This window comes from Scardinius erythrophthalmus (genome assembly GCF_964197995.2).
Source record: "Scardinius erythrophthalmus genome assembly, chromosome: 11".
Lineage (NCBI taxonomy): Eukaryota > Metazoa > Chordata > Actinopteri > Cypriniformes > Leuciscidae > Scardinius > Scardinius erythrophthalmus.
The window spans coordinates 43,941,899-43,955,726 of NC_138231.1; the positions used below are offsets into that span (position 1 = coordinate 43,941,899).

The 13,828-nt window shown below is 41.5% G+C and overlaps 1 protein-coding gene across 3 annotated transcripts in view; it reads left to right on the forward strand.

The window, feature by feature from the left end:
- The window catches only part of akap7 (A-kinase anchoring protein 7), a 43,991-nt gene extending 30,716 nt beyond the window's left edge, over nt 1–13,275 (forward strand). The window contains exons 8-9 of one of the 3 annotated variants that reach the window (XM_081377973.1): nt 9,453–9,488; nt 11,623–13,275. In XM_081377973.1, the coding sequence (XP_081234099.1) occupies nt 9,453–9,488; nt 11,623–11,792 (206 nt within the window). In that variant the 3' untranslated portion in view covers nt 11,793–13,275. The remainder of the gene's footprint in view (nt 1–9,452; nt 9,489–11,622) is intronic. The other 2 variants (XM_081377974.1, XM_081377975.1) reach the window with 2 other exon arrangements.
- Nucleotides 13,276–13,828: the final 553 nt, after the last annotated feature.

Consider the following 13,828-nt stretch of genomic DNA (forward strand, 5'->3'; position numbering starts at 1 on the left):
TGTGTGTGTGTGTGTGTGTGTGTGTGTGTGTGTGTGTGTGTGTGTGTGTGAGTGAGTGAGAGAGACATATTGTGTGTGTGTGTGTGTGTGTGTGTGTGTGTGTGTGCGTGAGTGAGTGAGTGAGTGAGTGAGTGAGTGAGTGAGTGAGTGAGTGAGTGAGTGAGTGAGTGAGTGAGTGAGTGTGAGTGTGTGTGTGAGTGAGTGAGTGAGTGAGTGAGAGATTGTGTGTGTGTGTGTGTGTGTGTGTGTGTGTGTGTGTGTGTGTGTGTGTGTGTGTGTGTGTGTGTGTGTGTGTGTGTGTGAGTGAGTGAGAGAGACATATTGTGTGTGTGTGTGTGTGTGTGTGTGTGTGTGTGTGTGTGTGTGTGTGTGTGCGTGAGTGAGTGAGTGAGTGAGTGAGTGAGTGAGTGAGTGAGTGAGTGAGTGAGTGAGTGAGTGAGTGAGTGTGAGTGTGTGTGAGTGAGTGAGTGAGAGATTGTGTGTGTGTGTGTGTGTGTGTGTGTGTGTGTGTGTGTGTGTGTGTGTGTGTGTGTGTGTGTGTGTGTGTGTGAGTGAGTGAGTGAGTGATTGTGGGTGTGTGTGGGTGTGTGTGTGTGTGTGTGTGTGAGTGAGTGAGTGAGTGAGTGAGTGAGTGAGTGAGTGAGTGAGTGAGTGAGTGAGTGAGTGAGTGAGTGAGTGTGTGTACTCTTGTTTATGTGATTTGTGAGGACACAAATTTGTATAATGACATGGGTATTACACTGGTATTACAACTTGAACGTGATTTATGAGGACATTTCCCGAGTCCTCATATTTCAAATGGCTTTAAAAACATACTAAGCAGTGTTTTATTGAACATGTAAAAATGCAGAAAGTTTTCTGTGATGGGTAGGTTTAGGGGTATGGTTAGTGTGTGTATGTGTGTGTATGATGGGTAGGTTTAGGGGTATGGTTAGTGTGTGTGAGTGTGTGTGTGATGGGTAGGTTTAGGGGTATGGTTAGTGTGTGTGAGTGTGTGTGTGATGGGTAGGTTTAGGAGTAGGGTTAGTGTGTGTGTGTGTGTGTGTGTGTGTGTGTGTGTGTGTGTGTGTGTGTGTGTGTGTGTGTATGATGGGTAGGTTTAGGGGTATGGTTAGTGTGTGTGAGTGTGTGTGTGATGGGTAGGTTTAGGAGTAGGGTTAGTGTGTGTGTGTGTGTGTGTGTGTGTGTGTGTGTGTGTGTGTGTGTGTGTGTGTGTGTGTGTGTGTGTGTGTGTGTGTGTGTGTGTGTGTGTGTGTGTGTGTGTGTGTGTGTGTGTACCTGTTTTTCTATCCCGGTGGGGACTTCAACCTGAATGCACACAGACTCATGGGGACTCGTGTCACAGTGGGGACCTAAACTGAGGTCATGGGTAAACAAGCTTATAAATCATACAGAATGAGTTTTTTTGGAAATGTAAAAATGCAGAAAGTTGTGTGTGATGGGCAGGTTTAGGGGTAGGGTTAGTGTAAGGAGATAGAATATACCGTTTGTACAGTATAAAAACCATTTAGTCTATGGAGAGTCCCCACAAAGATAGTAAACCAGACATGTGTGTGTGTGTGTGTGTGTGTGTGTGTGTGTGTGTGTGTGTGTGTGTGTGTGTGTGTGTGTGTGTGTGTGTGTGTGTGTGTGTGTGTGTGTGTGTGATGGGTAGGTTTAGGGGTAGGGTTAGTGTAAGGAGATAGAATATACAGTGTGTACAGTATATAAACCATTAAGTCTATGGAGAGTCCCCACAAAGATAGTGAACCAGACGTGTGTGTGTGTATCTCTGGAGAAGAACCACACAAGGTAATCAAATCTGACCTTACAGAGATGAACTCAAGACCTCAAGGCTGCAGTTTCTGCTCTGATGCACCACTGTCCTTCAGTTCATCTCAAACACACACACACACACACACACACACACACACAGTTCATCTCAAACACACACACACACACACACACACACACACAGCGGTCAGCCTCCATACACACACTCACGTCTTTAGCAGAACAGCATCAGCTCTCTCCAGGACGTCAGACAGCGCTGTGTCAGTGTGTGTGTGAGCGTGTATTATTTATTAGCATCCCACTACTTTAGCACAAGCCTCTCTCTCTGAGAGCATCACACACACGCTGGGCTCTCGCTGTGTTCCTGAGATCCTCCCTCTACACACTCTCTCGTGTGTGTGTGTGTTTCTGCTTCCCCGTCACGTGAGCTGTAAGTAGGGCACGGGTTAGCGTACACATGTGCACTCGTCTCCTTCACACCGAGTTCATCTGAGCTGAGATTACGCTCGACTGCGACGCGCATCCTGATGCTGGAGTAACCCGGGAGTCTGCGGCAGACGCCTTCACAGAAGCAGTGCTTATAATCCTCCATTATAAAGAGCCTTTAGTGGAACGGGAAGATTCCTAAATAAAGAACCCTGATTTTTAAGAGTGCAAACAAAAGAAATATGTATACCGTGAAGAGTAAACGGAACAATTACAACTAAATACGAAATGATTTTTCTTTTCTATCACATCGTATCACAACCAAATATTTGCGGCGTGAAAGTCGTGATTTCTATAAGCTTCTCTACATCACACTTTTAAAAAGATTGAACACACACACACTAACCCGAACCACACAAACACGACCCCTGAACCTAACCATCACATAAATTACTTTATCCTTATACTTGATTTACAAATGAGGACGTCCCTAAAGGGAGGTTTTTGGAGATATTGTAAATTCTGATACAAATTTGTCCCCAAAATATAGTTAAGTAGGTACATTCACACACACACACACACACACACACACACACACACACACATACTGCCAAACGCATAGGGTTATGTGTGTGTGTGTGTGTGTGTACTGTTCGCTCTCAGCGGCTCGCCATACGAATGCTGGACACGACTGTGTGTGATTCACATTTGTGTCGGGTTTATTTGGAGCTGTGGCTGATGTGCCAAACTCCCAGAGTTAAGACAAAGCTAAGAAGCGTGATGAATCACCAACAGAGATCTGTGTCCAGATTTAAGGCTTGTTCACACAAACAAACAAAACCTGACGCTGCTGAAAATAAATCTGCATTGCGTAAAGCTCCATATAAATAAATCAGACTTGACATTTAATAATATTACAGAAATAATTTCATCTTGATGAAGAAGTAAAACTGAAAAAGAAATTTAACTTAAAACTATTTGATTCTGTATTCATAGTAATAAAGAAATGTTTAAAAACATACGAAGGAAGTAAACACACTCTAACCAACACTATTCATGCAATTAAATATTAAATATATCCAAAGACTTGTTTGAAGGATATAAATGGGTATTTGCTGAATGTCAGTGGTAAATGAGAAACTATTATAGCGTTAATAACAACCTGATCTCACCGGGAAATGGCGGCGATTTCATATAAACTCATACGATGAAAATTGTACAAAAATGCACGATTATTATAAAGAAGTGAGCATGACGCTCCACCCCTGAACACACCCAGAAACATCAGACGAATGAGGTCATACGCAAACCTAAAGTAGTTATGAATTCCCATTTTTTTACTATATCCGATTTTTTTGATGACCCGCTTACATCATCTTTTAAAAGTACCCATATCTGATATCTGCATTTACTCTACACTTGGCGATATGAACAAAAAAATAACATTATAATATCAAGAAATCAATTTCAATAGTACATTGTTTAATTTATTGACATGGGACAATAATTTCATCCTTAAATCAAATTTATTTTATACAAGACAGTGATTATGTACACAGATCCGCTATTCAAGTGTACTAACGGTCCCGTGGTAGAACTTTTGTTAAGTGTGTCAGAGGTTCTGGGTTCGAATCTGCCCTCGTAGAGGTTTTTTCCTCATTAAAACCAAATGTGTTCATCAGATATTGTATATCAAGACATGTTTGTGTGCATTTTATTGTATAATTTCACTGAAACGAATAGAGAATCTCCACAACGGGACTGATAACACTCAGGATGATTATAAACGCATTTCAGCGCCTCTTATTTAACACAAACGAACAAAATTAATACTCTGTTAGTCAACTAGAGATGTTTAATTTGTTATAAATATATCTCTACCGCAAAATGTTTCCAAAAGTCTCTTTTTTCAATGACGTCGACTCGCACTGACGGGAATACCTGATCTGTGCCACATGGGAGGAAAAAATGGGAATTGGGTCATGATATGGGTCAATAACTGACATATTGTGTGAGTTATTGACCCATGCCGTGTAAATGAGACACCAAGATCAAGATGAATTTGCTGAATGAACACCAGCTTTACTCCAGTACAGGAGGCTCTAATAGACACCAGATAGACTCTAGGGGCCCTATTTTACCGATCTAAGTGCATGGTCTAAAGCTCATGGCGGAGGTGCACTTAAGGCGTGTCCGAATCCACTTTTGCTAGTTTAACGACGGGAAAAATGGTCGGTGCTCCCGGCGCATGGTCTAAAAGGGTTGTCTTTCTTTATTCTCTTAATGAGTAATGGGTGTGTTTTGTCTCTATTCTCTTAATGAGTAATGGGTGTGTTTTGTCTCTATTCTCTTAATGAGTAATGGGTGTGTTTTGTCTCTGTTCTCTTAATGAGTAATGGGTGTGTTTTGGGATTTATGTGCAATAAACCAATCAGAGTCTCATCTCCCATTCCCTTTAAAAGCCAGTTTCACTCACGCCATGGCGGATTCACTATTTACATGATGGGATTTAATCGGAAAAACTGAACGCTTCTCTAGCGAGGAATCTGCTCGTGTGCGAGGTTAAAGCTGTGTGTGTGTGTGTGTGTGTGTGGGTTAAAGCAAACAGAGCATCTACGGGACTAGCCGGATTGCACCATATCTTTATGTACACAATAATAATCTTATACATTGTAATCCTTTTATTTTAAATATTTGGCATGTTTGTGTGTTGCTGCCCTGTGTGTGTAATAAGCAGAGTGTGGACTCTCCTATAGGCGCGCATTACTAACAAGCTCTTTAACAAAAGAAATATTTCGCCGTTGACTTTAGACCAGGGTTCAGTTGGTCAATGGCTCAGTCTATTTCAGTTCCTCAAAATAGCAACGCTCCAGCAATACGCCAGACTACACCTCATTTGCTATTTAAGCAACGTGGCGCGGGATGTGAAAATGAAAAGTGCGTCGGGCTGAAACTAGCGAAACACACTTGCGTCGCGCCTGGAGCTGCATTGCGCCGGGTGTAAGATACAGTACACTAGATGGGTGTCGAAACAAACACCTTTACCTTTTTTTGCCTTAGCATTCTGGAAACATTTCACTCTTGCTCAGGAGAACCAAACACACCGGCTCTACGCCGACCCCATGAACCCTGCAGCTTCTCACAATGTAAACCGTCTCGGTTGATTGGTTAGATTCTTAAATAAATGAGCACTATATCAAAGTCAGCAGCTATAAAGATGGCAAATTAAACTCATTTGGACTTTAAAAATGTAAGCCAAGGCTGTGATGTGGCATGGTGGTTGTTCTATTGTATTTGTGTGCCGGTTGTGAGACGCTCTGGCCGCGCTCCAGCAGCGTTTCTCTGAAGATGAGTTCTGGAAATAGCAGCTGGCGCTTTGCTCACTGAAGTGGGCGAAGACAAACAGACGTCCTCCAGTAAAGCACACTGTTCCTGGATGGGAAGCTCAGGTTGATCGGAGAGAGGTGAGGTCGCGACCTCTCAGACAGGAGATGAAGCTTCCTGAGGAAATGCCATCCGCACATTCTGGAACGCCTCGTATCCCTGTGTTTGTCTTGTTTCAGGAATGCTTGGATCTTTAGACTGGATAAAGCTCTGAACACAGGCTCAGTGGAGAGACGTGGCTCTGTGTACGGTTTTACACAACACCAAATACACACCAATACATTCAGTCCACTGCAATGAACACTAGTGGCAGTAAAACACCAATAACTATATTATTCCTTTTCACACAAATTATGATTACAGGGGCTGATTATCGATAATTAAAGACTTATTTTCACGCTCATGAGCTCAACATACTTTTATTATCATAGTGCATGATTTATGAAGTAAAACAATTTGACATTTTCATCGTATGTTAATCATATGTGTGTTTTGTGCTGTAGAAAAAGTATTCTCGTGATGTGAAGCGCTCGGGTACGAGTCTGAGAAACTCAAAGACTTGTAGAAACAAGCTAAAATGACATGTTGGGTATATTAGGGGTTTATTGTAGATGGTACATTATTTTCTAACGCGAACATTAACCTTTTTACGCCACGGACATTTAGTTTCTGAACTGCTGTGATACAACAACCAACATGATATCATTAATATCAACATATCATTTTACAGTAATGTCACCGCATGCATGTTTTTCCACTGAGCCTTTGAAACATGAAGGTGTGTTAGAGATGAAGAATTGTCTTTAAAGAATATATCTCTGAATACATTTTTGGCAGTGTAGTAGGAAAAGTTCCTCAAGTTGACTTGACTGGATCATCTGTGTTTCGTTGTGAGATCTGTGGCCTAGAATGACGTGTGTAGAATGATCCTAAAGGTGAATGTACAAAAGTTTCTGAATATTTATATGATTCTGTCTTTGCATTGTAATAAACAGTGTTGGATCATTTTAATTACCAGTATAGATGAGCACAGAAAGCACAAGGACATTTTCTTGTCAGCTTTGGCCTTTATAAATCCTGATTTGTTCCTCACTTTTGACGTTCGTACATACGTTTTATAAACGTGAAGATGTCAGTGTCTGTTTCTGTGGGTGTTCAGTGATCAATGTTTTACTGTGACTGAATACAGGAAGATTTGAGAAGAAGTGTTAAGTTGTTCTGTGTATCAGTAGATGAACAGAGAGACTCTAGAGAGACTGTTGTTGTGGTTTGGACTGTGATTATGATGATTAAATGAACACCACTCAGTTATTGTGTCAGTTGTAGACTCACATGATAGTGTTTTGATTTGAGTATTAAATTGGGCTGCACAAACAAATAACTAATCAAACTATGATGGTTTTCATCATGAAGTGTTGATTACAGCATTACTGTGGATCTGCTCGTGTTGTGTCAGTGTTGCATCTGTTGTGTGTTTGCTAGTTGAGCGTTATAAGCCGTGAGCGATGCAGTGACCGTGGAGAACCAGAGGCCTGTAGTGTGTGTGCTGCTCAGATCTTACACTCCTGTTCACACTGACACATGAAAAAAAAGCTTCTGAAAGGTGTCCTCTACATTTTAACGTGCCCCTATTATACTGTTTTAAAGGCTCCCAGTTCTGTTTAGTTTTCTCCGACAGTAGGTTTACATGCACCCAAAGTCAAAAACACTTTAATTTTCTCGTAATATCCACTGCAGCATCAGCTCTTTTCTCACATTGTCTGAAACGGTTTGTTTCGAACATTTGAGCAGCATCCGAAATCGAATACCTCTCTACCACTGTATAGATCTACTCGGTCTACTCTGCTCTGATTGGTCAGATGGCCCAGTCTGTTGTGATTGGTCTACTCTGCTCTGATTGGTCAGATGGCCCAGTCTGTTGTGATTGGTCTACTCTGTTCTGATTGGTTAGATTGCCCAGTCTGTTGTGATTGGTCTACTCTGCTCTGATTGGTCAGATGGTCTAGTCTGTTGTGATTGGTCTACTCTGTTCTGATTGGTTAGATTGCCCAGTCTGCTGTGATTGGTCTACTCTGCTCTGATTGGTTAGATTGCCCAGTCTGTTGTGATTGGTCTACTCTGCTCTGATTGGTCAGATGGTCTAGTCTGTTGTGATTGGTCTACTCTGCTCTGATTGGTCAGATGGTCTAGTCTGTTGTGATTGGTCTACTCTGCTCTGATTGGTCAGATGACCCAGTCTGTTGTGATTGGTCTACTCTGCTCTGATTGGTCAGATGGTCTAGTCTGTTGTGATTGGTCTACTCTGCTCTGATTGGTTAGATTGCCCAGTCTGTTGTGATTGGTCTACTCTGCTCTGATTGGTCAGATGACCCAGTCTGTTGTGATTGATCTACTCTGCTCTGATTGGTCAGATGACCCAGTCTGTTGTGATTGGTCTACTCTGCTCTGATTGGTCAGATGGTCCAGTCTGTTGTGATTGGTCTACTCTGCTCTGATTGGTTAGATTGCCCAGTCTGTTGTGATTGGTCTACTCTGTTCTGATTGGTCAGATGACCCAGTCTGTTGTGATTGGTCTACTCTGCTCTGATTGGTTAGATTGCCCAGTCTGTTGTGATTGGTCTACTCTGTTCTGATTGGTCAGATGACCCAGTCTGTTGTGATTGGTCTACTCTGCTCTGATTGGTTAGATTGCCCAGTCTGTTGTGATTGGTCTACTCTGCTCTGATTGGTCAGATGGGCAAGTCTGTTGTGATTGGTCCGAAACCAAACGCCCATTAGCAAATCTGAATTTCAGCTTTTCCTCAGCACTTGATGCACAGAAATACAAACAGTAACCAGTTTCAGGCAGTTCAGAATCACTTCTTTCTTTTGGGAGACAATAGCTGCATCCCAGTTCAGAGACTGCATCCACAAAGGTTGGACTGAGCGTTTTTAAATGTGACGGTCTAGCTCTTGTCGCTTAGCAACAGTGACCGCTGCCATTGATGATCAGCGGTAACGTTTTCACTGGACTTTTTTTAGTTACAAACAGGGTTCACAACCTGTCTAAATATGTTCACCATGGTCCATTTATGTACATAATAAAGAGTATAAACTATATATAATCGCATCTTGGTAAGATATGTCAACATTTGAAGCGCTCTAAAGTTTTTTTGTTTTTTTTTTGTACATTTGTATCGTTAGATATTCGAGTAAGTTGAAACATAATACCTGCATTTAAAAGTGTAATCTGGCGTTTTCTCTCCAAAAAATCCTATTGTCACCCACGTGCAATGAATCTTAGTTGTATCCTTCATTGCCCGGTAAACGAAGGCTGGGACGCGGTGACGCAATCGACCTTTGAAGGATGCAGCCTCTGAATTGAGACACAGCTATTTATTTTTTTTGATCTCTGAAACTTTGCAGACCTTTTACATTCACAAACAGCTGTATTACACACTGCATGAAAGTAGATCTGAAAAAGGCATGATAGGGGCCCTTTAAAATGATTTGGGATTTACTATTGAATGAGAATGAGTGTGTTTTTTCCAGTGACATTCGAATCAGCAAGGAGTCGATGTGGTGTAATGTATTGTGCATATTCAACATTATTCATGATAATTACAGTATCAAGGGAAATAATCAGCAATGTCATTTTTGTCACAATCATGACATGCAGCCCTGGAATCAAAGCTGTCCTAATTGTTCATAAATCTACAAAGCATGATCTCAGGCGTATTAATCAGCCGTGATTGAGCAGATGCGTTGAGGTGAATCAGTGGGATCTCGTCATGCTTCATCACAGACCATCTGTGTGATTCTGATGGTTTCTGATGCTGCGGTTGTGGCCAAATCACTTCAGGTTGCTAAATGTGTTGTTTATCTTGCAGATCTTCTGCAAAGCAGGCAGCGTGCTGAACGGACAAGTACGTGCTCCTCCTTCACTGTCTCTGTGTAGTGTACTTCAGCCCCTCACTATCCTACTACTGAGGGCACTAGACGCAGATTCACCCCCACTGTGTGTGTTTGCAGTAGTAGAGACTGTGACGTTTTCCATTACTTTAGGGATGCACGATATATGGGTGCGCAAATCCGCATGGTAACTTCTCAGCTGATGTGCTGGAATGGAAGCAGAGAATATTATCAGGGATTATTTTATTCTTTTCAAACGGTGAATTATATTTCTGTGCCAGCTAACTATAAAAGAAGTACTGTAAAATGCACAACAAACATTCATGTGCAATTATCGATTGTAGCTTCAGTGTAACAGACACTTTTATCATATCAGCTATGAAAAGTCACATGCAAATAATTATAGAAGAATAATTTGATAAAATGAGGGGTTATTCTATCGATTTATGACAATTTAGTTTTTTTTTAATGAATACTGTTTTAAAAAACTACTGTTCACCACCAGTTTGGGGTCAGTATTATATTTTTTTTAAAGAAATTAATAACTTTTATTCATCAAGGACACTTAAAATTTATCAAAATTGACAGTAAAGATATTTATAATGTTACTAAAGATTTCTATTTCAAATAAATGCTGTTCTTTTCCAAAAAAAATATTCATCAAAAAAATCCTGCAAAATAAAATGTATGGGGGTTTCCACAAAAATATGAACTGTTTTCAACACTGATAATAATCATAAATGTTTCTTGAGCATCAGATCATCATATTAGAGTGATTTCTGAAGGATCATGTGACACTGAAGACTGGAGTAATGATGCTGAACATTCAGCTTTGATCACAGGAATACATTACACTTTACTGTATATTCACATAGAAAACAGCGGATTTAAATTGGAATAATATTTCACAAATGTTCCTGTATTTTTTTTTAAATAAATGCTTGAAATACACGAAGATACATAAAAAAATCTCACTGACCCCAAACGGTAGTGAACATATCAGCTGAATAATTGTTGTTTATTGTATTAGTCAAAATGTCTATATCTGTGCATCCCTACATTGATATTCCTGTTTATATAAATCTAAGATATCAGAGAAATAGAGTCATTGTGATGGTACGTGATTAGCAGCTGTAACCCGGACCTTGCGTCTGACCGTCTCTGAGTAAAGGCCCGTTCACACCAGGGACAATAACGATAAAGATAGTTTTAAAAATCGTTCTCAATATTAAAGAACAGCAGAGTTCACACCACAGCTATAATAACGATAATGATATAGAGAAACGATCACTTTCAGAACGATTTTTTTCCAGCTGTTAAACAATAAAACATTGACAGCCAATCAGAAACCATTCTATTCATCCAATCTTTATAGTTATCGTTCGTTGGTGTGCACGCAAATATAGTTCTCGTTATAGTTATCGTTATAGTTATCTGTATAGTTATCGTTTGTTGGTGTGCACGCAAATATAGTTCTCACTATAGTTCTCGTTATAGTTATCTGTATAGTTATCGTTTGTTGGTGTGAACGCAAATATAGTTAACGTTATAGTTCTCGTTATAGTTCTCGTTATAGTCATCTGTATAGTTATCGTTTGATGGTGTGAACGCAAATATAGTTAACGTTATAGTTCTCGTTATAGTCATCTTTATAGTTATCGTTCGTTGGTGTGGACGCAAATATAGTTCTCGTTATAGTTCTCGTTATAGTCATCTGTATAGTTATCGTTTGTTGGTGTGAACGCAAATATAGTTAACGTTATAGTTCTCGTTATAGTCATCTGTATAGTTATCGTTCGTTGGTGTGGACGCAAATATAGTTCTCGTTATAGTTCTCGTTATAGTCATCTTTATAGTTATCGTTCGTTGGTGTGGACGCAAATATAGTTCTCGTTATAGTTCTCGTTATAGTCATCTGTATAGTTATCGTTCGTTGGTGTGGACGCAAATATAGTTCTCGTTATAGTTCTCGTTATAGTCATCTGTATAGTTATCGTTTGTTGGTGTGAAAGCAATTATAGTTCTCGTTGGTGTGAACGGGCCTTTAGACGTGTGTTTGCTCATCTGATCTGTGTGTTTGTGCGCGGGTCAGCGTTCAGCTTTCACTGACCGCTCTCTCTCTGTGTGTGTGTGTGTGTGTGTGTGTAGGTGTTAAGAAAGCGGACGATGAGGAGTTAGTGAGTCTGAGTAAGAGGCTGGTTGAAGACGCCGTGTCGCGAGCTGTGCAACAGTACATGGAGGAAACCCAGCAGAACGGCTCCGCGCCGAAAGACCAGGGTCCGCCAGGGTCCGCCGGCACACTCAACAGCACTAAATGACCCCGCGACCCCTGACCTCTGACCCCACCGCCACACGCGGCGTCCAACCGCAGCACACAGGGTGTGTGTACAGAAGCTGGAGTCAGCAGACAGCGAGTGTGTGAACACTAGTGAAGCGGAGTCGAGTGTGTCGATGCACACCGGACTCAAACACACACTGATTCCCCTGTCTTCTCTTCTGTTCACCCCGTCTCTCACGCTTCTTGTGTGTCGGATCCTTCCCAGAGTGCATCAGGAGTCTGAACATCTTGCTTTGACATCTTCACATCGACAATCCCAGTGAACTGCTCAGTGTGACCTGCAGACCAGCAGCCCAATCCAAAGCCAGACTCATGACCCCGCTACGAACATGCCTGTTGATCTGTGTGTGTCACATGATGATGATGTGTGTGTGTGTGTGTGTTGTGCCGTAGGGAGTGTGTGCGCTCAGCACAGGATGGATCAGGAAAGAGGGCGCGGGCGGACACAGGTACAGGCCATAAAGACACTGTTAGCACAAGAGAACACTCGAGCGAAGATCCTGCAGGAGCTCAACCTGTCCGGCGGAGGAACTGCACACTGACCTGGTGACACACACCACCATCCCAGCGTAACACACACACACACACACACACACACACACACACACACACACACACACACACACACACACACACACACACACACACACACGCAGACCTTCACTGACGTACAAACCAGCTAAACGTCTCACACACACTCTGTGAGGTTTAGAAAGCCGCACACACACACACACACAAACACACACACACACACACACACACACACACACACACACGCAGACCTTCACTGACATACAAACCAGCTAAACATCTCACACACACTCTGTGAGGTTTAGAAAGCCGCACACACTCATACACACACACATACACGCAGACCTTCACTGACGTACAAACTAGCGAAACGTATCACACACTCTCTGTGAGGTTCAGAAAGACACTCAGACACACACACACTCACAAACTCTCACACACACATATACACACACACTCATACTCACACTCACATACACATACTCACACATACTCACACACACATACTCACACACACACACATACTCACACACACACACACACACACACACACACACACTGAAGCGAGGCCGGCCTGAAACAGGATTATGGTGATCTTTGAGCTGACTTTATTCGAGCTGATTTGATTGGAGCGTCAAATGTCGATGATGCGTCAGATGTCGATGATGCGTCAGACGAGCACCCACAGTGGCCTTAGAGACATCACACCTTGTTATGATATTACTGAAGAACATTTGCTTTGTTTAGTTCACAGATTCATATTTTCACCAGAACCTTAAAATGTGTCTTTTTATGCTCCTCGTCCTCGAGTTCCCCGTGTCCATGAAGTGTAGAAGTGTTCATGTGAACAGGACTATGATGTCATCATTTAGCTTTTTGTTTCCCATCTGTCACTTTTTTACTCTTAAAAATAAAGGACAAGATGACGGCGACTCTGCGTGATTCATTCTCAGTAATGTGATGTTTGTTCTCAGGGTTTATGTCTAACGCCTCCATCTTTCCTCTGATGAGCATATTGCGTGCCGTCTGCCGAGTCTCGAGGTGAGTGTGTGTTCTGGAGCGCAGGCGCAGGAATACACACTCGCTCATTATCTGACTGCAGTTCATCTATAAAACAGTGTTTACAGGAGTAAACTCGTGAGGAACACTGGAGGTGAAGCAGTTTTTAAAACTTCAAACAATCCTCTGATCATCCTGGAGGTTCTCTTCTCACATGCTCATATTCTCCACATCTACTGTAGAGATCTTTAGCAGCAAAATATTTGTATGGAAATCATAAATTGTCAAACACCTGGTATTTCAGAGTCACAGAAATATACATTACCGTTCAAAAGTTTGACATCAGTAAAAAGAAATTAGCCTACTACTTTTATTCATCGAGGAAGCATTAAATTGATCAAAAGTGACATTTATTATGTTACAAAAGCTTTATATTTCAAGTAAATGCTGTTCTTTTGAACTTTATTGATCAAAGAATCCTGAAAA